General features: G+C 31.4%; 2 protein-coding genes across 2 annotated transcripts in view; one reads left to right on the top strand and one right to left on the bottom strand.

Annotated features, from left to right (window-relative positions):
• Positions 1-415: 415 nt before the first annotated feature.
• Positions 416-22,122, bottom strand: LOC145297603 (large ribosomal subunit protein uL4A-like). The gene is made up of 9 exons (XM_080143662.1): positions 21,841-22,122; positions 16,982-17,150; positions 14,107-14,352; positions 5,485-5,609; positions 4,558-4,687; positions 4,177-4,333; positions 2,679-2,762; positions 1,310-1,463; positions 416-758 (listed from the first exon to the last, which is right to left on the bottom strand). Exons 1-9 carry the CDS (start codon positions 21,850-21,852, stop codon positions 474-476), a joined length of 1,362 nt encoding a protein of 453 aa, XP_079999788.1. The 5' UTR covers positions 21,853-22,122; the 3' UTR covers positions 416-473.
• A 37-nt stretch (positions 22,123-22,159) lies between these two features.
• Positions 22,160-25,786, top strand: part of LOC145297602 (gamma-tubulin complex component 4-like) — a 58,574-nt gene continuing 54,947 nt past the window's right edge. The window contains exon 1 of the mRNA XM_080143660.1: positions 22,160-22,371. Coding sequence (XP_079999786.1) covers positions 22,297-22,371 — 75 coding nt within the window. The 5' untranslated portion in view covers positions 22,160-22,296. The remainder of the gene's footprint in view (positions 22,372-25,786) is intronic.

The following is a 25,786-nucleotide window of genomic DNA, read 5'->3' as shown; positions in this document are numbered from 1 at the left end:
CATGTGGTGATACATGTTGACATCATTTAGAGGGGAGGGGGGTGAAGGGAAATAGTTTTTTGAGACATGTAGAACTTAGTCAAGAGTTGAGAGTGATGTTACCAAGAAAACCTGAGACTGCCTGTCATGTGATATGTCGTGTTTATACATTCATCAATAGCTGATCATATATGCACTCAACATCTTAGAGACAATAAAAAATATCCATCAAACAGAAAATAGACACATTCATATATACTCGTAAATATATGAACACGTTACACCAGCAGAGCTACTCTGAGCAGACAACCGCTCGTTATACTATAAAGAGATCCACCCAGAGAGGTGGGGAAGAAGAAAAAAAAAAAAAAAAAAAAAAATCAGTTAGGGACAGCTGATTATATAAATATATTTTATTAAAATGAAAAAGAGACAATTTTGAATCAGGAATTCTTCAAAAATTTATTCCTCGGAACAGTACATCTGAGTTTCATTTATTTAGCAGATACCTTCTTTTGACCAGTTGCTTTGGAAGCGGCAGGTTGAGGCTTAGCTGTCTTGGTTGTAGGTTTAGTTGGCTTGACACCAGCTTTCTTTGCAAGTGCCCCCTTTTTCTCCTTCAAATTCTTGGCATGCCTTGCCCTCTTGGCCTTTGCCTTCAACTTTTTCTTTTCCACAGCCATCTTCTTGATCCTCTTTTCAGCTATCTTGGCCTTTTTGGCAGCTTTCTTCTTGGTGATTTTCTCTTCCTTCATTTTCTTAAATTTACTCAAGGTAATCTGAAGGAAAATAAAAAAATAAAATAAATAAATAAAAGACAAACTTAAAAACATGTTCTTAATGTTGCAGCCAAATTTCTTGGAAAAACTAAAACTTCTTGACCTAAAAACAAAGTGCAGTAACTTCTTACATGCTTTTTACAGTCAGTGAAGGAGAAATCTCAATCAGAGCACATCATTTGAGGAGCTGGATCCTCACCCACCCCCTCTTTAAAAACTGACCTTATATCTAACTGCCCCCACAAGGAAGGCAAATAACTAGTTTTGTTAAGTTTTAGCATCAATTAATAGTATAAAGCATTGTCACAACATGAAAGTAGAACCTTTAATTATTACAAGTCTAAAAGTGACTTGCGGTTTCCATGTTAGAAATTTTCTAGTTTTTACAAAAACTATTAAGAGACAGCAAGATTACAAAAACGTGATCACAATTGAAGAAATTTACTTTTGTGTTTCAATAACTATTTTTTTTTTTAATTTAGCACCCACTTTAGACGATACCCACCAACATCACTAAGAAAAAAAAAAAAAAGAAAAAGTATAACACTTACTCCTTTTTTAAGAGCATTAGCTTTCGTACGCCTTTGAACTCTCTGTGTAAGGATTGCACTTCTCTTCATGGCAGCGGCATAGGGATTCAATTTCATCATGATACGGAAGTTCTTCAATGGATTCTTCTTCAACACATATCTTTTAACAGATTTGCTGTGGAGAGAAACAAGTTTTTAGTGAGAAAGCCTGAAAATGTTTATTTCTTACTAAAGTACCATATTTAATCTTCTGGACTCGAAGACACATTCCAATTAGGTTCTACTAAGATTATGTTCTATGTACACCACAATCACGTTGACACACCGGTTCTTGCCAAAATCGCCAAAGTTAAGCCACATTGAGCCTGGGCAGTACCAGATGGGTGACCATTTGGGAAGCTTGGGTGTGGGGCCAGCACCCTCACCCTATAAAAAGAACTCCTTGCTACCAAAGCATCTACAAAGTTGTAGATGGGCCTATGTCCCTCCAGGGACTCAAGGCTATGGATGGAAGATTATGTTCTGTAACTACGTTAGCTGGCATATAACCTAACATGCACATCATTTGACATATCAAAATATCAGTCATGGTCTAACTTAGTGCTAATTTAATTTTGATCAAAGGAAAAGATGCAAGTTATACTTTAATCTTGCTCATCGAAACCCACTACTTTGTGCATATCATAATCGATTAAGTCCTGTATCTCATCAGTGATGTTGAAAAGTTTGTCAACAAATATAGAGCATTGGATGCTATTCTCACACTTAATGTAACCTCTGAAATCTCTACAGAATCTTTTATTTAATCCACAAAGGTAGACTGCTCATTTCAATCAGCTATGATTGGTTAGTCTCCAATTCATAATTGTAGTACTAGTATTGCATTCAGTGAACAGAAAACACTCAACTTTTGCAAAGACCTTTTGAGTATGGTATCTAGGTTGAAGGCTCAATAATTGATGTAGAAGATACCAAGAATACAATTACAAATTATTTGAAAAATCTAACAGCGCATGGCTTGTGCAATGAGAGCAAGCTACCCTGGTGAATTAAATAAATGGCTCCATTAAATTCCATAGAAATTTTAGGAATTTGACAGGATGCACAGCAAGAAAGTTTGAGGCCACAGCACAGATGTAAACTGAATACAAATCTGTGTTTAATTCTCAAATAAAATTCAAGTAAAGTTTGTTATACTTTATGGTAGATTGGTATTTTGGAATGCTTTTGCAATAGTGTTTTGGTGACAAATATATTCTCTGATGGAGTTTACTTATGAGATTTCTTAAGGGGATTATACATCCATTAATTATCTGTATAGTAATACAGTTCTTACTACTACCACCACCACCACTTATGGTTTATAATTCAGAAAAGCTTTAATACTTACTTTGGTTTCTTCAATACAGATTGAATTTCATCACTTTTTAGAATTCTGGTCAAATCAGAGTTGGACATTTTTGGCATAGGAAGGCTATTAAAAAAAAAAAAAAAAAAAAAAGTTTAGTTTCATTGCACAATATCAAGTTTAGAAATAACAAAATACACATCAAATTGCATAAAATATTAACTATTACTTACATACCTTTCCTTTGTGTTCAGTAAAATCCACAAGAGTATATATTAATTTAATTTTGACATTATCTAAAATAGACATTCCTTCTCCCCTTGTTTTGGTGTCAAAGGTTATTTTTTCAATGTCTATATAGTAATTTGCAAAGATATTGCTTATTTTCTGAATTTTATCCAAAGTTTTATAAAGTTCTTTTCAAAATTGTACAAGAGAGAAAAGTAACTGAATTTTGAGAGATAGAGAACTGTTATATGCTAAGACAAATTTGTTGCCCAGTAGCATTGAAACAACAGTATTACATGTAGTAAGTACTATATATTATTCTATGTGTTCAATATCGAGTAGGCATGTTTAAATGTGTTACCAGGGAGGAATAACTAAGACTATATTTAGTAAGTGGTAAATATTGATCAAAATGAGTTACAATACCGTTTTACACTCAAGTGTTACATGTTGAATCAAATAGTGCTCTATACCATAAATAGAGCAGGTAGATGTAATACATTACACTTAATAGATATATACTGAATTTGCAAGTGCTCAATATGCTAGATGGAGCTGATATGTATAATAGGGCTATACTTAGTAAGTGGGATATGCCGAATAATTAGGTGCTCAATAGCCTAGATAGAGCTGACGTATTTAACATTAGAGTAGCATAGTTCTTATTTCTTACACTATTATTTTCAGTATATGGAAGGGTCTGGATGGAGGAGAGAGAGAGAGAAGTTTTTAACATAAAGATAATACACACTCAGACAGCCATTAGTTTAAATTACATTTTTATTAGTGACTTCTGTGTTTGTGATAGTATTGCCGATATGACAAACCAAGGTTTAAAAAAAAAAAAAAAAAAAAAAAAAAAAAAGTAAATTATAGTCAGCTAATGTACTTCCTAACTTCTAGTGTAGCGCTACCAGAAGCGGAGACAAGGCAAATCCGTTCCTTCACTTATTGTTCTTCAGTAATTTCTAGTGTGAAGCAATTTATTGAAATAAAATTTATAAAACATTGAAAAATATACAGATAAAAATAAGAATCTTTATTTGTACTTTCAATAACAAAATTAAAAACTATTTTATTTGACATTTTATAAGAAATGTTTATGATTTATTTTTTAATTTAACGTTTTTATGGGAATTTATAATAAATTTGTTTATGAAAGTATGAAAATAAAAAAAGATTGGAAAAACGTAAGAAAAACAGTACATGCACAGGCATGATAAAAAAAAAAAAAGTGCTTGTCATCGTTTCTGGTAGTGCTATGCTGGAAATTAGGAGTACGTTAGCTGACTATAACCATTAAAAAACTCACTTGTATCCAGTTTTTTCCTTAGATTCTTTTTTCCAAGTTCCGTAAATGTTATCCAATTTTCTGAATGCAGACTCAGTCCAGATGATAAATCTGCCAACATGACCACCAGGTGCAATTCTCCTCAAGTTAAGATGTTTCACATTAATAGTAGTGATACCTAAAAAACAAAAAAGTGAGAATTGGTGTGCATTTTATTATTAAAAAAAAAAAAAAATTTTTTTTTTTTTTAAATTATATATAGAAATAAAGATAAGTACAATATCGATACCTTAAAAGAATGAGTAGACAAACTTAAAGAGTTCTAAAATTATGCATTAACTAGAGTTGAGAGTACATTATTTCTAGACTTATGAACAAAGTAAATTAAACGGTTATACGTACCAGGAATATTTCGGAAAGCTTTAACGATGCCATTATCCTTTTCATATACAAGCAGAGGTCCCTTGCGCATAATTCTCCGACGATTTCTCATCTTTCCTTTACCAGCTCTAAAGCGTTTGGATTTATAGACCTAGAAAAGAATTTCACATGGATGAAATGACAATTTTGCAAAGTTTAAGGCAATATTTGACATGTTTCATTGTATAGAAAAGTTATATATACTCCTATGGTTCTGAAATATAGTTAAATGTAAAAAATAAAAGGTTTCTGTTATGGATCTAATTGCAGGGCATAAGATTCTTCAATCTATGACAACACCAGATTATGCCTAACATTAATACATAGAAAACCATATCATATAATGCCAATTAAACTTTGGCAAATTACGATTTACAACATTTATTGCTCTTACATTCCAAGGTTTTTTTTCCAAACAGAAATTTTAACTTAATCCTTCAAACTATACATTCATACAATCTGAATATTCTTACAAAGTCTAAGAGATGTACATACCAACAATGGGTTAATGGATTTTATGTTTTCAACCAACTTCATTGATTGCATTTTGTTTACTGTCTAAATACATCTACTTGAATATCCTCTTTTGCATCTGTATTTTTATATCTTTCAAGTTTTGTGCTAACTAATTATAATAAGTCCATATAAAATTTGTTTTCCTCTGCAATAATTGCTGTAAATCATAACATGAAAATTTTTTTAACTCCCTTCATAAACTGATGTTCTATCGAATATTGATCATTTTTATCAGGATAGGAGTAATCTCTAAATCTTAGTATGAATATTTATATATTTCTTTTATTCTGATATATGTGCACAATTATTTCTAATTAAGTAAATAAGCATAAATTTTATTACAGAATGATGACGAAGAAAAATATATTGATGAAGTCGTTAAAAAGAACTTACCTTTTCAATATCATTCCAAGCCTTCAACTGTCTGAGTAAAGTAACAGCTTCCTTAGTCTTTTTATATTCCTGAACTTTGTCATTAATAACTAACGGCATTTCAGCAACATCTTGTACCCTGTGACCTAACAAGAACAAAGTGAAAAAATAATCATCACTCATAAGAAACATCCAATTTTTTTTCCTTATCAATCATTATTGCATCAGTCATTAATACTTTGGGTTGCTAAAAAGTTAGAAATTTGCAAATTGACCCATTCTCCAGAAACCTTGCTAGGTTTTTATGTGCTAGAACATTATTTTTTTTTTTTTAATAGCAATTAAAGGCAAATTTATTGAACCAAATTATGTTCATATAATCCATTAAGCAAACGACAGATAAATGTGAATTTTTTTCATTATAGTTAATAACACCGACCAAGTATCATTCACGCAGAGGAAATTTTATTTTTCATAATACTAATAACTGTAAATAATTCTTTTGCTACCATTTAAAAAAAATATAAACTATCAAATTTTCAAAGACTTTTTGTACATTAAACAAGCTACCACAGCAAATGGCACACAGGAAAATATTAGTTTAATTTATAACACCCACTACAGAATGGATTGGTTGGTTGGTTGGTTTTGTTTTACGGCATATCAACCTTTTTCAGGTTATTTAATGCCAAATCTAGTTATTTTGAGGAACGATTTTTAATGGAGTATATATATATATATATATATATATATTTTTTTACGTCAGATTCTATTTAACCCATAGTTGGGACCCTAACAGGTACTACCACTCCGGGTCAGAGTGGACCTGGGGGCAATGGCAATTAAAGGGTGGCTCCACACTCCAAGGCTCGCAAGATGGGGCCTCATCATCGGATATAGTTTTAGGTCATATCCAGGACCAATACAGAATGGAAGATGATCATAAAAAACACGAGATCTCGCCTGATAACAATGTAGTGTCTGAAATTATGTCCATTAAATGAACAGTATTCTTGCAAAGTCAAAGAAATAATATTAAAGCAAAGGTCAGAAAAATGTAAAAAATTTTTCATTACGGTCAATAACACGGACCAAGTATCATCATTCCTTCACTTAAAATTTTTTTTTTTAATAACTCAAGCCAGAAAATATGATATCAAGTATATTTTAATGTAAGCGAAAGAAAAAAAAAAAAAAAAAAAAAAAATCATGCAAACTCAATGATTTCATTTTTGCTATAAAGTTCATAACATCACATTTAAACGTAATCACTTTCATGCAATGTTTCAAACCAAAACATCCACTGCACACTATTTTTTTTCCCCAACTTTTTAAGAGATCGAACCATTTAAAAATTTACCATTGTGCTATCATGCAGGAATAAATCTAGTAAGTCAGAAAAGTGTGATTATTTTTTAATTAGTCAATAACACGAACTTAGTATCATCATCCCATCACCTATATTTTTTTTAGTCCATCAATTGGATGAAGAATCGGCAGTTTGGAAAAAAAATTTAATCACATATGAAAAAGTCATTAATCTTAAATTAAGTTCCATTGTTTTGTTAATTCACAAATTAAGAAAGGAATTCACAAAAATCTGAACAGATCCTTTTCAAAAGATATTGAATATAAAAAGTACTAATGTATATATGAAAGAGCCCATCCCCTCTACATTAGAGGAAATGGTGGAAAAATGTTTTGACATGCTGAGCACCAATAATACAGTCATGAAACTTGCCTTTGCACAAGAAGTTGTCGCAAAATGACCAAGAGAATGAAATGGGCAAGCACTCTGCACACAGATGTGTGAAACTGATTGTACCTATTTACAATGCCTCCCCACGGGACAGATTAGACACCAGGGTCATTTTTTTAACGTGGAGAAAAGGTACAAAAATAAAAATTGTCTCAGTCGTGAAGGATTTCTCCTCCACTGAAAAAGGATGAGAAATGGAAGTGCCGCATCTGAAGAACAGATACTACACTTTGATCTTGGCCAAACTGATTATCAAATGGAGACAAAGGTCTAGCATTACAGACTGCCCATAGCTTGGGATTAATGAATAATAAATACATTTACAGGAAATCTGACCAATTTTATTTTAGATAATGTAACTGTAAAATGACAGGCTTGGGATTAAAAAAAATTTTTTTTTTTTTAGTGGTTTTAAACAAAGAAACTAGATATATTTTCTAAGTAGTATTGATAAAAGAGAAATAAATTTTTCAATTGAATAGTTAATATTTTATGAGTAAAGGTCAGTAAATTGTGAGTTTTTTTCATAACGGTCAATAACACGGACCTAGTATCATCATCCCTTCACTCATTTATACATCTGAACATTTAGGAGTTTTTTTTTTTTAAAATGTGAATAATTAATCAACAAATTTGTTTCATAATAAAGACCAAATAAATAACTATACAAAATCTGGTAATCTTTACTATTATAGATTTTAAAAGAATTACAGTTGGAAAATTAAGAAACAATTGTTTGATAAACACAGTTTTAAGCCAATTTAAATCAATTTCAATAATGATTGCATAAAAAAAATCTGGTAAACATTTTAAAATCTTGACAAGAACTAAATACACAACAGGACTTGTATAAACACTGACTAGGTGGCATGTTTGCAATGCAAACTAATAGCTATTGCTGTGAGATAAATTTAACCAAGAGAAAAGAAACCAAACAAATTTGAAATATCTGGAGATTTGACCATCCAGAAATGAAAAACATGTAACAATTTTACAGATATGGTCCTTGTCATGACCCATTCAAAGCTTTTTAAAAGTTATATCCATAGCTTCGCAGCAGACTAGGTTTTTCATATGGTGTAGCAGCTTAGTCTACCACAATAGACCCAACTATATATATATATATATCGTTGAGCACTTTCAGTTTAATTAAAGTCGGTCAATTTAGCTCTTATGCATAGATCATCGTATAACGATTAGATCACTGTCTGACTGACGTAAATGAACATTTAAAATTAAAATGTTTAAATTCAACGTTATTTCACGCGGTTAATGGTAGCCGAATTGATACAGTCTTCGCTAATCGAGCCAGAGATGTCTCCTGTTGCGGGGTTCGAATCGGTCGACTGGTATTAATCATGATACCCTGCACTGAAGATTCACCGAAAGGACGAAACACTAGTGTCTGTAGGTATTTAATTATGATAGTAATATATATATATATATATATATATATATATATATATATAGGCTCCAGTAGTCAATCAGTTGGGCCTTGGATCATGTTTTGGTTTGGTCAGGCTAAGAATTCTTAAAATGAAGATCGATAATTTGTACTAGAACTACCGTATCCATGGTTTCAGTTGATGTAAGCTCTGATCATCTTGTACCACGCCAAGGCTCTGTACAAGTTTGTTATGCAATCACTATTTATTGGATTAAAGCTAATACAAAATATTAACATTTTTTTAAATGCAAATAAGTCACAAATGAGTAGCAAAATATTTTTACGACTAATTCTATTTTCTTTTAAAATAATTCATGCCAGTAATAATTACCAAAAATTTATTTAAACTTTATTGGTGAGCTGGCCATGTTTTATTGAAACTTAACACACATCTGTGATGCTAAATTGAGCAAAGGTCAGAAAATGTGAATAATTTTTTTCATTACGGTCAATAACACGGACCTATTATCATCATTCCTTCACTCAGGTAAATTACACGTTTAATTGGTTAGATTTGTTTTATAAATACTTAAAGTATAAAAATAAAGACTTAAATGAGATTTTATTTTTAGGAGAAAAGCTGGGTATGAGTGGCACAATCTTATTTTTATAGGGTATAAAGAATTTTAAAAAATTTGTCATACAAGATTAAACTTTAAATTACAGAAACAGTTTCCAACCTAACCAGGCCTGCAAAAATACACCAATCATAAGATTTTAAATATTTTATTGGTGAACTCACCTTATTTGCTCATAATGATTGATACAATTTATGCTAATGACTAAAAGAAATCCATCATTATATATATATATATATACTGAAAATGATACAAATTGAGCAAAGGTCAGAAAATATGAATACTTTTTCATTACATTCAATAACACGGACCTAGTATCATCATTCCTTCACTCAGTTTGTTAAATCTAATTAACTAGAATAACCGATTTACACATTTGAGTAAAACTAGTTTATATGCTAACAATTATATAACTTGTGTATGAAGAAAAAGTTTCGATTGAAAACCTGTTTTGTTAATTTCAGGGTTAAGAAATCAATTTTCAAAATGTAATACCTCAAATGCACGAATAAAATTCAATTCAACAGAAATTTGAAATGCAGAATTATATTAAACTTTTTGCCTGTTAATTGGAAGGAGTGCTTCATGTCAAACTGATAGAAAAACATAGTTGGCATCTTTATAAACAAGGAGAAATACGCTAGTTAAGAATGACAACATATTCACATAATTTTCTAGCTAAAGACATGCTAATAACATTGATCTTCTTTAGCTAGCCTCCTGATTCTGAGACGGTGACTTTTTCCCAACATAATATTCAGTTCTGCATGTATGGTGAAACTTATTTAATTTCGTGTAAATTGACCCGAAAATAAAATAAGTAGAAAAGGCAATATGATTTTTTTTTTTTTTTTTAAAGTTTAATTGGAGAATGTTGATAACAGTATTTATTAAATGAAAATATTTAAAATAATAGTTTAACATTTTTATTTCAAACTAAGCATAATAATTTGGTATTTTATTTTGTAAATAAAAACAGGTTTCACAAACAATGAAAAAAATCTATCATTACTATAGAAAAGAGGGGAGAATAAGTAAAGGAAAACTATGCCAATTTTTTTTAATTTTTATTGCTTGTAAGAGCTACCTTCCCACACAAGAGAAAAAGGTCACCCCCCCCCCAAACTCTTAAGATCTTCAAAGTTATTAGTGTTATTTCAATTGTCTCCCATGATAATTAATCAGCATATTTTAAGTTTCTGCAAGTTATTCTCATATTCTATTACTTCAATAACTATTAATAGACAAAACTATTGCAGACATGAGTGAAAAAACAAGGCCGATAGCTATTAGTTGCGTGCTCTCGTGTAATGAATGAATGCAAGATTGACACTAAATTCTTAAAGATAAACTAAAATGACGAAAAATGGGCTGAAATGACTTAAGTAAATGACTTAGAATGACTTTAATGAACTTAAGGATGAATTGAATGACCTTAAGAATGACTTGAATGCTTAAAAAATAACTGGAATCCTTCCAAAACAACTTGGCTTTGAGACTGACTGGTTGTAAAGTGGGTGATCATTTTACATTAAATTAATACAGAAAAGTGATCCCCACTTTATATCACAAAGTTATAAACGTAAGTACAGCATGTAGTAAGAAGAGATACTTGATCTTGGCAAAAACGTTAAGAAAAGCTTAAAAAGCTAAGAACAGCATCTATTAACAGACCTTTGATCTTAACAAAAAAGGCCAAACACAAAAGTGTTACGGACAGACCGACCGACTGCACGCGACTAAAAATGAACAGCAAACAATTATAGACTATTTGAAAATTTATGCAAATTAGAAAAATATTTCAAGGTCTGTCTTTTGGCATTACTATATATCATTTCAAAGTATTGGTTAAAAATACAAAGAATCAGTGTGCAGATAAATGAAGTCATTAGTCTAATAAATTTTTCAAAGACTTTAAAAAATACATCACATACAAATTTAATCAAAATAAGAAATGTACTTGTAATCTCCAAAATTACAAAAAAGTATAGTCATTCACTTACTCTGCTACTAATGCCTCTTACCTTTTGCCGACAAGTCATTTCAAACATTCAATGTGCAAAAAAGATTATCTTAAGTTTAGTAATGTAGATTCATAAGATAGGATAACATCAAGAAATGTTTTAATATTTCATGAGCAAAGGTCAGTGAATAGTGAGGTTTTTTTCATTAAAAAGTCAATAACACGGACCTGTTATCATCATTCCTTTACTCAGTTGTCAAATTATGTCGAAATTTGGAAGAATTTTTTTTTATTGTTTAGATTTATGCAACAAGAAAAAGGGAAAAAATGTATTTTCATAAATGAACTTGGAGGAAATTAATTATCAATTCTGCAATAATAAAGCATTAATACAAAATGAGTATTCTATTGGAGGGTATGTCAATCATTTGTAATGAAACAGTAATTAAAACTTGGAATGTTCAATAATAAGATTGGAACTTATGCTAATGTGACTTCTCAAAGTTCATCACAATTTTTTTTTTTTTTTTTAAATCAAAACTATTGTAAACTTTTCTCACTTATTTAAATAAATATTTTGGTAATTTCCATAGAAATGTGAACATTAAGAAATCAATTTGCCTTTTCACTTGCAAACACATATTAAATATTTGTCCAGGAAATGAAATTGTGAAGCATAACTATGTTGTATTAAAATCAATAAGATTGAAGCAACAAACTTACTATCCTGTTTTAAAAATCAATATGCAAAATATGATTTATATGGCATATACCCAAGATTTTGTAAAGTCAAATTTAAATAAGGTTTTTTGACTTTACTATTTGTACAAGAAATGAATTGAACTTACGCACGTGTTCATTACACACAAAATTGGCAAATAGAGTATTTGGCTATATATATACATATATATGCATGTGTGTGCTAAATACTCTGCATTTTCTAAGTTTTCGTATAATGATTTTCATGAGGTTATGAAACAAAATACCCACACAATGGTGGATAAATCTAATGCTTGTAAGTAAAGGTCAGAAATGGATAATTGTTTTTTTCATTTAAGTCAACAACACGGACCAAATATCATCATCCCTTCACTGAAGTTGTTGAAATGATTTTTATTGGCTTTAAAAAATCCAGACATTTTAAAAAGCGATGACAAAATAGATCAGGTTTTGGACTGAATTATCAGAAAATCAATAACAATGAAATAACATTAATGCAATTTTTACCTCAGCATTTATGAAAAAATTACATGTAATTTAAGATCAGAGTAAAGGATAAAAGTCAATTTGTCATAACGCTGACGATGCAACAGTAAGCTAGCAGTATCAGAATTTTCAGCTGAGTCGCCATAAGAAACAGTTGTTTGAATAGACACCTATCTGTCTATCAGATTATAACAATATGAAAACGTAATTTAAACCCATAAATTTTATTTCAATAAAACGAGCAAAGACCAAATTTTAATATCATAAAAGCTTTAATAGAGAAATAAACAATTTTATTTATTTTTCCTTGGATTTCTTCACTTAACATTTCACGGAATGTCGAACAATAACATTAGTTGAATCTTACGATATATATTTAACTGGCAAAATATATAACTTATCTGGTTAATGAGTAAGATATGCTTTCTTTTAATCTTCCTGTATGAGAATTTATTCATATTTATGCATTATAATTCATGTATTTTTTAAATGGAAGGATTTTTCCAACACATATCGCGACAACGCGTGTCTTTCAAGAAAGTTTACAGAAACCGGGTGTTAAGATTATCACTTTGTTATCTACGGAAGCCTATAAGTGTAAAAAAACACTAATTCAGAAACGTTAGTAATCTTGATATGGGATTATATTCCTTAAAATTTTCCACTTTTAAAGGTTTTCGGGGGTGCTGAAAACGGAAATAACCATTTATATATACGGCAAACGAAACTAGTAGTTTCCAAGATAAAATTTTTTACAAATGGTCACAAAGTGTGTGTGTGCGTGTGTGTGTGTGTGGGGGGGTCACTTTTCTATAATGATGTGACGTCAAATGGGCATCCACTTTATGACCACATTGCAATGAACAGGGGGGTGTGAATTTATAAAACAACGTTTGTCTAAAATATTATATTCAGTTTATTGGAAAGAGCATAAAATTTTACATTCACCCTGAAAAAAAAAAAAAAGTAACAATTGAACGAATAGGAAAATTTTGATAGATTTTTAAAGTTTAAAAATTGAAAAATATTCATCTCACAAAAATCAATTGATTTCACTACGTAACAAAATGGCTCCCTGAGCGCACGCACGCACTTTGTAAACACTGTTTTTTAAAAAATGGAAAATAATATTTCTATTATTTTTTAAACAACTTAAATAGTTTATTTTGGAAGCATATTCTATAAAGAAAATAAATAACCCACTTTAGAAAGAGAAATTACGAGTTTTCTATATTTTATTCGCAGTTTTCTGTTAGGGGTGTCAAAAATTCCCAAAATTCTCCAAAAATTCTGATAGAAAGCTAAATACAAAAACATTTAAGCTGGAATGAATATCAAACAGCTATATGATCAGTTACATATGCACATTTAGTGCAAAAGTGTAGGTTTTAAATGAACCAGTTTGGACTAGGGCACCACCTGTATATTTATAAAGTTTAATTATTTGTTGCACCAGCAAGATTAAAACGCCAACTTCAGTTTTTAATATACACATTATGTATGTCTATGCAACTAATGTCTGAAAACTTTCCTGCATTCATCAATTAGCACCCCCCCCCTTTCAGTCTTTACCTGATAATTTTTTCCTTTTACTGTAACAGTAATATTTAGGAATATTTTCTTTACTGTGGGGGTGGGAGATAATAAGTTGGGACTCTTGGTTTCTCAAGACCGATGAAAACGGACTTACCTTTGGATTCTACCAAAGCAGTGACTCCACTGGCAGCCACAGCAGAACACATGGCATATCTCCTCTGGTTGACATTGATCTTTCGGTGCCAACGCCTCCAAGTTTTGGTTGGAGCAAACATTCGGCCACCACGACACATGTTACCAAATGCACCTTGACCTGACCTGTGAGTACCACCACCACGGACACGAGGAATACGAGCAACGGCACGACCGGTACCCCAAGACTCGGCAGAAGTTTGGTGACCTGAAAAGAAATTGACATAAGTCAAGTTTAAAAATACATACAAGTATTATATGCTTCATTAGTGGCATACGAACAGAAACCCTGTATTAATAAACTGAAACAGTTGAATTTCACAATAGAGAATCTCAGCAGAAAATATATTTGGATAACAGAGGCCCATAAGGGTTTTTAATGTCCATTTTCAAGACAAAATTTGGTGCTTCTACAGAATTGGGACGAGATTTTATCATCGATAAATGGAGTTTTCAGATAAAAACAAAAAACAAAACAAAGGTTTTAACTGATTTTTTTGTCATTTCTAATAAATTACAATGGTAGCTTCCAAATGATGCAGTCAAAATTATCTAAATATTACTGAAATATTCTAAGGTTACAATCAGGATTTGGTTCTGAGGTTCGGGGAGGAGCGAGTCACTCGCTCAACATGTTTCTGCCCTCTTTTCCAATCGACCACACCTGGCCTCTCGCCACCAATGTCACACTGCACAATCTGAACGTCAGCAATATGAAATATTTTTCAAGAGAAGATATTCACGATTCTTTTCTTTTTGCCACCTCCAAGGAATTTTTCCCAGCTTTTATATCCTCCTATCTAGAAGAAAAAAGGAAAAGACAGGAAAAAATAGCTTCTCCCATCATGCCCTTCGTGTATATAAATAAGCTAGCCATCCTTTCCTTCTTTCCCAAACAGCGATACAGATACGCCCGGTACGTTTTTTTTCTAACCATATACCCCACAATTATTTAAACACCATAATCGTGTTAGGTGAAAAATTGCCAGCATCTTGTTTTTTATAAAATGAAACTAAACCATAAACAGATATTGTAAATACATACCGTAAAAAGAGGACTAAGCATTAGTTCATCAACACGTGTATATTAGACGAAGCTACCTTATCCTTGCATACATGCAACTAGCAAAGATACCAACACTTTACACGGGACGTTGCTGTTCGCCGCTTGAGTACCCATTTCGCGAGCATCCTTGCAGTTAGATGTTGCAAAATCCAAACCAAATATGACCATAACCTTTGATCTTGAGGGTTGGTCATGGTAGGTCCAGTGTTGTGGGCCGTAGAGTGTGCGTGTGTATATATATATATATATATATATATATATACACACCTACATACACAGTGTTCGTATAGATATTTGATCTCCATTTTCAAAGACTAAATTTGGGATTGTTTCACAATCCACAAGGATTAAAAAAAAATGGTAAAAAAAAAACTCAAATATACAACAAATAAATGTTACCATAGCCAATAAAAGTTACTTTGCAATCTATCTGCATCATTTTTGGTGTTTTTCCGTAGTTTAACATCCTTTTTATTACATCTCAAATATTAACTCTTTACAGCTTTTAAATTTCCAACTAAGATGACTGCCGTCCATTTTAGATTACCACATTTGGAGGAGCATTTTGAAAATCCTGTCCCCACAAAGAAAGTTTGTTTTGTTTTTTTAAGAGGGGGAGAGGGGGTCATGTATTTATGGTGGCTACCACTACCCCAGCCCCAATTAAATTATAAATGAAAGCAAAAATAGGAGATTTTCCGTATTTTTAAAGTGATAATAGAAATCCAAAATCTGTGCGAACCCTGGATAATGGTGTGCAACATTCTTAGGTGGGGGATCATGCCAGGTTTGATCATGATTGGCGTGGGCTGTAGGAGAGTTGTACACACACAGATGTTTCATTAAAGATCACCATCACTTGCTAACGTCACAAATGTGAGACATAAAATTAATTATCAGGAATGGGAATCATTTTGCAACTTTAGAAATAATGTTTTATTAGATTAAAAAAAAAAAAAAAAAAATTATATATATATATATACACATATATAAAAATGGCATCCATACTTCCTTGTTTAATAAAGCACAGAAAAGATACTGTTTCAATGGCCAAATCAAAAACAGTATCTAATGTAATACATAATGGAGGCATCAAACTTAGAAAACTAAGGATAATCATTTGTAGACCATTTCACCCTGGAATACCCTACACAAAACTGTTTATGGATGTCAGCAGATTGCTTTACATACGATATCTGCAAAATATGTCAATATTAAACATGAATTAAAGACTGACGATCTTTAATTTATGAAATTAAAATATAAAAACAGATAGTTATCTATTACTTTGTTAGCATTAAAAAAACATTAACCAGGGGAACAGAAAAATGATTCCCGGTCATGCAAGTAGAAAACATGAACTTCAGTGAAGTTCTTGCATCTACATAAGACGAAGGAAGATCACTTAAAGTGAACGCTTTAGTTTAAAAGGTCGACTTTTTTTTTTTTTTTTTTTTTAAAGGAGTTTAATGGAAATCATAAGTTACACCTGGAAATCAAAGCACGTTTTTTGTTATTCGTTTAGAGATACAATGAGGACACAATTGAAGCTGAGAAACTTGTTTTGCATTATAAAAGTCACCAGGAAAGTTCGATGAGATAACACTCTGAACAAAAACATGTAAAATTGGCCTTCAGTCTAAGCTTGTGGAGACAGAAATGGTGAGGTCAACATTCATGGATTTCTGTCTCCACAAGCTTAGACTGAAGGCCAATTTTACATGTTTTTTTAATTAATTTTCACCATAGCTTGAAATTAAAAAATACTTACCAGCATATTCGCTCACGCAATAAGGATGACGGGAATTTTTCATCATCTGATCATGAACAAAACTGACAATATCTGGCCTGATTGGGGCCAAAAAGATGGCAGGTAATTTAACATTGCTGCTAGTGGCTTCCCCCTTTTCGGAGTAGACCGTTACGAGCGGTTTCACAGCCTGAAAAAAATAAGAAATACGTTACGTATTAAATACTAATATTAAAGTTAATTGCTAGTCATTACTCAACATTTTAATAAAAGTAGGTCTTAGTAAAAATAAGTAAAACAACAGCTTTCTTTGTATGAAACTTTACAAGCTTCGCCGATTTTTTTTTGGGGGGGGGGATTACTGTACACAGATTCGAAAAAGTTGTCAAAAAAACAAAAACAAATATATAACAAATGAATGTTATCAAAGGCAAGATAAGTTACTTTTCTACTAAACTGGATATATTTTTTGTGTTTTTATTCAATGCAACATGTTTGTTCAGCTCGAAAAACATGCAGTGTTTACCGATGTATTGGAAAATTCAAGATGGCGTCTCACACCATCTTTAACACGGTAAGTTTGGGAAAAGGTGTTATAAATAATATAGACAAAATACTGTTAGAAATTCGCTCAATATATATTACCGTGACATAAGTTGACATATATTCAGTGTCTTTTTAATAGTATTTTGTCTAGTTTATTATTTATAACACCTTTTCCCAAACTTAACGTGTTAAAGATGGTGTGAGACGCCATCTTGAATTTTCCAATACATCGGTAAACACTGCATGTTTTTCGAGCTGAATAAACGTTAGATTGAATAAAAACACAAAAAATATATCCAGTTTAGTAGAAAAGTAACTTATCTTGCCTTTGATAACATCTGTTATATATTTGTTTTTTTGACAACTTTTTCGAATCTATGTGTACAGTAATACAAACCCATGTGAACCCAACAAAGCTTATGATAAACCGCAGTTTTCGTTTAATAAAAATTGCCTCTCGTTGCATTTTCATTTTTTTGTAATGTAAATAAAAAGTCGCCGCAGCTTTAAAAATTTCATCCTTATTTTATTTAAGTCGTTTCCTTAAAATCTTACTATAACATTTTTTTTACGGAAAAAAAAAGTTGCCGAACTTTTTTAAAATGTTTTCCTTTTCTTTTAATAGTCGCATAAAGACATTTTATATTATTAATGTTAACTTTTGTTAGATTTAATCGCTTTGTTACATTGTTTATCGCCACAAGTGCTAATCTGGATTTGCACCAATTTTCCTGTTAATAATTACCTATAACTAACATCTCCGGCAAAAAAAAAAAAAAAAAAAAAAAAAAAAAAAGTCCATAAAAAGGGCCAATAATAAACGCTCCCTCGAATGCGCTCCGTACAACACAGGAGCCGATGCATATTTCGCTATGGGGCAGACGAAGATAGTAAGTGGGCGCCCCCAACCCTCCTTCCTATAAAGCAAGGGGCTTGTTTAGATAGAATCGACATTCTCATCTCCGTTTTCGCTACTTTAATGGCAGACAGTTTCAGACCATAAGATTTTTTTCTTTTTACAAAAAACACAAAATAAGTTCTACTCAAATTTTCGGATTTAATATAATTTCAAGTAAAACCAATGATATCTACTGAAGTGTCATGTCACAGTAATGAACACACCCAAAAATTACGAAAAACGATAAGGTAGAAAATTAATGGAAACAGGGATGTTTTACTATCCACAATCATTCGGGAAAAAAAAGTGGCAAAAAAATAGTTTTAAAGATAATTAGCGAAAATTAAGTTTTGCTAAATAAAGATTTTCAGAAAATATTTACCTCTTTTGTAAAATTAGAACAGTTTGGTTATATTTTGCAAAACTATGGAGACGAAATTTCGGAAATCGTAATACTAAATTTCACATGAAAACAATCGTATCTACGTATTCCTCATTTTAAAGATGATTACATCAAAAAATTATGAAAATCGATAAACTTAAAAAGTTGATGAAAACGATCGTGATGTCAATTTCTCACCTGCAAACATGATTAAATTTTTTTAATAATTCAGTAATATTTAGGTAATTTCGAAGTTACCATTGTAACTCATTAGAATTGACAAAAATGAGTTGAATTTTTGGGTTTGTACTACTGTAGACAGATTCGAAAAAGTTGTCAAAAAATAAATAAATACCGTGTTAAAGAGGGAATGAGGCACCGCCTCCTCACTCCCTCTTTAACACGGTAAGTTTGGGAAAAGGTGTTAATAAAAAACTAGACAAAATACTATTAAAAACCCACCGAATATATGTCAACCTATGTCACGATAACATATTGAGCGAGTTTTTAACAGTATTTTATCCAGTTTTTTTTATTTTTTATTTTATTTATAACACCTTTTCCCAAACTTACCGTGTTAAAGAGAGTCAGACGCCATCTTGAATTTTCCAACACATCGGTAAACACTGCATGGTTTTCGAGCTGAACAAACATGTTACATTGAATAAAAACACGAAAAATATATCCAGTTTGGTAGAAAAGTAACTTATCTTGCCTTTGATAACATTGGGTTTGTATTACTGTACACATAGATTCGAAAAAGTTGTCAAAAAATAAATATATAACAAATAAATGTTATCAAAGGCAAGATAAATTACTTTTCTACCAAACTGGATATAATTTTCGTGTTTTTATTCTATTTAACATGTTTATTCAGCTCAAAAAGCATACAGTGTTTACCGATGTATTGGAAAATAAAATGGCGGCCGACTCTCTTTAACACGGTAAGTTCGGAAAAAGATGTAATAAATAATAAACTAGAGAAAATACTATTAAAAACCCGCCGAATATATGTCAACCTATGTCACGGTAACATATATTGAGCGAGTTTTTAACAGTATTTTCTATGGTTTTTTATTTATAACACTTTTCCCGAACTAACCGTGTTAAAGAGAGAGTCGGCCGCCATTTTGAATTTTCCAATACATCGGTAAACACTATGCTTTTTGAGCTGAATAAACATGTTAAATAGAATAAAAACACGAAAATTATATCCAGTTTGGTAGAAAAGTAATTTATCTTGCCTTTGATAACATTTATTTGTTATATATTTGTCTTTTGACAACTTTTTCGAATCTATGTGTACAGTAATACAAACCCTTCAATTGTATAGAATAGGTACAAAACACCCTTCCCTCCACATGTAAGTATGGCTTTTTAAATAACGTCATTTCAGCACGGATCAATAAGTGCACTAGTACCAAAAACTCCATTTATCGACTATGAAATCTCGTCCTAATTCTGTAAAAGTGCCAACTATTTTCCGTAATTCATTTATTGTTTTCCGTACTTTTTGGATATGATCATTATTGCGACATGACAATACCATTGGTTTTACCTAAAACTAAATATTTCAATTTTCGCTATAATAACGGAAAACCAAAACATGCTTCCAAAATAACATTTTCGTTTAGCTGCTCATTTTGGAGCTATCTGCGTCAAAGCTAACGCATTTTAAATTAAATATTGGTTGCGATTATCATTTTGTCACCTTGGTAGACACCAAATAACATATCTAACTTACCCAAATTTGAGCAAAGCCTTCTTACTTTAAACTTTATTTCAAGCCATTAAGTTAAGCGTTATAATCTATAAATTTAAGGTATAAATAGTAAAATATTTTTAAGTTCTAGACGAGAGAAATGTACGTGTATTCGATCGAAGCAAAAACACGAAGTCGTTCGATTCAGTAATTGGCACAATTTTTTGTACAGCACGTGGACAATTTGGACTAACTATATATCGTATTTATAATAACGATATATTATATATATATATACATATATAAAAAACGAGTACTTTTACGAGTAATCAGCGTAGTATAAACACCTCCAACCTTCCATGTTAAGAAGGGCTTTCGGAATAAGCACCCCCCATCCTCGGAAGCCGTTCTTAACATTGGGAGGTTGAGGGTATTTATACTAGGCTGGGTACTTGTGTAGGAAAAACTAAATATTCGACTTAAACGCGGAATAATTAAGTGATAGAATAACATTTTAAGAAGTTATATATCGAAAGACGTAGGCTGTTCATCTAAGTATCTTCAAATTAATAAAAATATTTTTTGGTAGATCTGTTTAGAAAACGATAGATTAATAATAATAATAAAAAAAGTGTGGGGGGGCACAGATCAATAATTATTTAAAAGTTCAATGGTAATCTTAATACCAAAAGCAACAATAAAACACTAACAATAAGGGTACTTCTACAGTATTGGAATCTTTTAAAAAAGTTTTAGTTGTGCAAAAGACGGTTTGGTTCAAATTCTGTAGAAGCACAAATCAGCAATAAAAATGACAATGAAGTCAATAGTAAAAACCAAATTGGATAATTTTGTAGAATATAAAAAAACGATCGTTACCAGCACTGATTCAATAAAAAAATTTTTTTTTTTTTTTTTTTAAATCAAATATTTACAATAGAAAATAAACAGGCAAATATCATGCGATATAGTCATATACATTTAATAGATTATACATTTTATAAAAAAAAAAAATTGCAGAGATTGTAAGATAAATTTTATTTAAGGCAATGGCTGTAAAATTTGCACAATAACGACATTAGACTTTATTGCAAAAGAATAAATAATTCAAAATATTCTTTTTAAGTTCATTTTTGAAATATAAAATTATTCACGTGGCTCAAAAAACCGGCCATATTGGTTTACGGTCGTCAATCACATGTGAATTTAAAGTGAGTTTATAAGCAAAATGCAAAAACAATAGTGACACTTTCATTGAACAAATAAAAACACAGAACTTTAAAAAGCATAAAATGTTAATTAGATATGAGAAATATGAAATCAAACCGGAAAATTAATAGAATATTTCTTACCGACACAGACATGGCGAACAACCGCCTTCAGTTACTTGGTATAAAAGAGGCCGAGACTCTCGCGAGATTACGAAAGTAGTTCCCGTGTTGACTAGTTGGCACTGCCAGTATTCATACATATGGAGCTTTTGTATAAAGGAAATTATACAAGGATGAAATATATGTATATATGAAAAAAAATATTATATGTAATGAGGATTAAATTAATTATTTGTTTAATTAATAATGTGAGTGAAATTAATATAGAAAAACGTAATATACTAGGTTTTTCTTTTACTGCGTAGTAATTTAGACATATTCGGCGGATGTTATTAGCGCCGCCAACCGGTGTCATTAATTAATGGACGATAACTAATTCTTTAATACCGCCAATTTTATTTTGATTTTAAATTAATTTTTTTTTTCTTTCCTTTTGCTGTTTTAAATTAAAAAGTTTTACGTTCTTTATTAAAAGGAATGATACACGAATTATTATGTGCCCTTTCCGGGCACGCTGGAAATATATTGGTTGAATATGATGATCGAATGCAGGTAAATAAAATAATAATAATTAAATAATTTTTTTTATATAACATTTTATTTTTTAATTCTAAATATATATTTATATAGTCTTAGTTTTAAATAAAACAGCGTCATAAGTGCAAAGTGCATATGATTGCAACAGTCACAAACGTCAGTTTCCCTCAGTTTTATTTTTTCTCTGTTTGAATTTTAGTATTCCGGGCATGGGTATATTGCCACCCCCTTAAAAATTGTTAACCAGTGTTTTGAAAATAAAACAAGGTGCTTGTCCAGTATAATTAAATCTAAAAAGAAATTGTACTTCACTCGCAATTTCTACGAAGTTACTCGGGTGTACCCGGTAGATGACGGGGAGAACAGGAAACAGTCAACAAGTAGTTTTTTGGACATTAAGACATTTTTTTCCAATGTAATTAATGAATTTCAGTGGTTGTCGCCATTCTTAACGTGGGGAGGGGTTGTAATAATTCGTGTTTTTGACGGATGCTAAATTCCACAATTTACAAATTAAAAAAAAAAAAAATTCACGTTAATCGCATCAATTACAAACTTAACTTTCAGATAAAAAAAAAAAAAATTGTGACTTTTATCGTCGGAGATCAGTTTTTAATTATATATTATTTTAATTAGTTTTAATTAGATATTATTAATAAATGTGTAGTAATGTATTTTATTTCAATATTCATAAACAGTAAAACAATGTCGATAAAAAGTTTTGTTACTATGGCAACTAAAACATGTCCTTTGCGCTGCGCGGGGAGAAGTCATTGTTTTTTGAGGGTGTTCGGCAGGGAACTCTTACCGCGACCAGTACCTAACATTCTACTAAAATGAACATCCACTTTGTGGCCATCTCTCTTGCGTGACCGGTGAATATTCCCGTCTAAAAAAAGGGTTAGAGCAAATTTTTTACTTTCTTTCCAACTCGATGACGACTTTTATAGGTTTTCGAGTATGCAGAAAATTAATATCGCAGTAATGTCCTATTTTAGCATCGGAAAAAAATTTGTTAAATATAAAAAATTCCTTTAAAGTGACCACTCTGTAAGTTTTCGGGGGCGCTGAAAACAAAAATAACATTTAAAATTACGGCAAACAGTTAGTTTCCAAGATATGAAGAAATGTTTGTTTCAAGAAAGTGGGGATCACTTTCCTATAATAATTTAACGTAAAATGAGCACCCACTTTGTGGCCACCATTTTTTTTTTTTTTTTTTTTTTGAGGAGGGTGTTTTCTTTCTACCCTTTAAATCGTTTAAAATTCCAGGAAACAAGTAGTTTCCAAGATATGAAGAAATGCACCCACTTTATGGCCACCTTTTTGGGGGAGGTGGGGGCTGCCGTTTTATGTTTTTCATTCTTTTTTTGGAGGGGGGTGTATACTTTTTAACAGGCGCTTCTGCCGTATAATTAACCGTTTTTCTGTAAGTAACATGGCGGCATTAACCAAGCAGAAGAACAGCTTCTGTAAGTAACATGCCAACATTAACAGAAGAACCGTTTAATATTTCACAAAAATTCTGTTTACATTTGGTGGGAGGCAGTGGAGGGGCAGGGGGTGTTGTGGCGGTAGGTTAGACTTTGTGAAGAAGTGGTAGGGAAAAATCTTCTGTGAAGATTATCATTAACGCTTGGCTTGTGGTTCATTTAAACAATGGCCGAATTAAAAAAAATGGATAATAAAATCAATATTCTTTGCTGATTAGAAAGACGATATTATGTCTAGAAAAGAACACCTACTTAACTTAGTAGGTTAAATTGTCTCAAAGGTACCAAGACAATGTTGGGTGCCAAAAGGCCCTTAAATTAATATGAGTACATCCTGCTTGAAATCCCTTCTTGGACTTAAAATTCAAATCAACTAATGAGAAAAGCTGTAATTAAAAACATGTTAAACCAATCAACCAATGAAGTGACACGATTCGATTTATGTAATTTCTCACACACTGCTAAAGGAGCAAAGAAAAAGTAATGGATATTCATTACTTTTTTCCAATTATTGAATCCAAGGTAAATATGTATTAGACTGTCAATTAGGTGACAAATAAATCAGGTGGTCACAACGACTCAACTAACTATTGTAGTTTTTTTTGTTTTTGTTTTTTTTAAAGAACTATATGTGTTTCTGTGTGCTATGATAAATGAATTTATAGCCAATAAACCTAGTTTTATCTAGATTACCAATATATTAATAATAACAAGAACAATAACTTGAACATAAGTCAAATGATAATTTAATAAATTCTAAAATTAAGAGCTTAGTATGATACTTATTCCGAACAATTCTGACAAATTCACTCTCCGAGAGTATCCTGTTGTTTCACCCCAACACAGTCAAAATGATACCTACTGTCACAGGCGGCACAGTACATCAAAGGAGATGATCTGTCATTTGCGATGGAACTAGTTGGACAGAAGAAGGACCATCTTCCTGCATAAATTTTGCTGAAGACTACACAGAAACACCCTTTAAATCCAGGGCAAATAAATGTTTTACGGGATGAATCTGTTTGCAACCATCCTTTAATACACAGGCCGAGTGAACTTTACCATCGTTCTCATTAATGAGTCTAAGTACCTTGCCTACGCTCCAAAATGGTCAAGTTTTATTTGGAGATTTAATTAACATGATTTTTCTCACCAGCACCTTCTGAGGGTGATCACTCAATATATTAGCATCAACCTCTCTTAAGGACAAGTAATCATTGTGCCATATCTTCTGAATTTTTCAATACATCTATGTCTCAATTCCAGAGACTGCAAAAGTTTTGCTCTATTGGGAGGATTAGGACACAAATCGCCCGATCCATATTATAGATCAACAAACATGGGTTAATACCAGTTTGTAAAAAATGGTTAGAGGTTAAAATTTCAAGACTTCCCTTCAGAAACAGTAATATATGTAAACAATTGGTCATTGATCGCTTTCTCCCCATCAGAAAGAATAGTTAAGAAGTCAAAGTAGCTGACTTGCTTTCTATCTATTAATTTTTTCAAACATTGTTTGATTGTTTTTATCATTCTTTCCCATGTACCTCTTTGCCAAGCTGAATAAAGAAGAATGCTGAGATGACTTCTTGAAGTTAACTTAAATTTTTCTTTGAATTCTTCCAAAATAAAGATTTCAGATAACATGATGCCGGATACTAAGGTCTTTGCATTGTCTGAATAAACGTGTGTAGGAACATCAAACAGACCAAATAAATGCTAATATAAAGGATCTAGTGCTCATATCCGGTAATAGCTCCAGATGTACGGCACATAGACTCATGCAAGGGAGCAACAAGACGTACATTTTCACGTCTTCATCATTGTATTTTACCAAAAAATGACCAGTAAAGTCTATATCCACTTGTTGAAATGGGTAAACAAATTTTGCCCGATGAGTGGGCAGTTGAGAACCTGAGAATGCTTTATATGGTAAC

The sequence above is a fragment of the Euprymna scolopes genome, chromosome 18 (genome assembly GCF_053919585.1).
Source record: "Euprymna scolopes isolate OS-2025 chromosome 18, ASM5391958v1, whole genome shotgun sequence".
NCBI lineage: Eukaryota > Metazoa > Mollusca > Cephalopoda > Sepiida > Sepiolidae > Euprymna > Euprymna scolopes.
The sequence above is the reverse complement of the archived record's forward strand: the minus strand, read 5'-3'. Positions and strand labels throughout refer to the sequence as shown.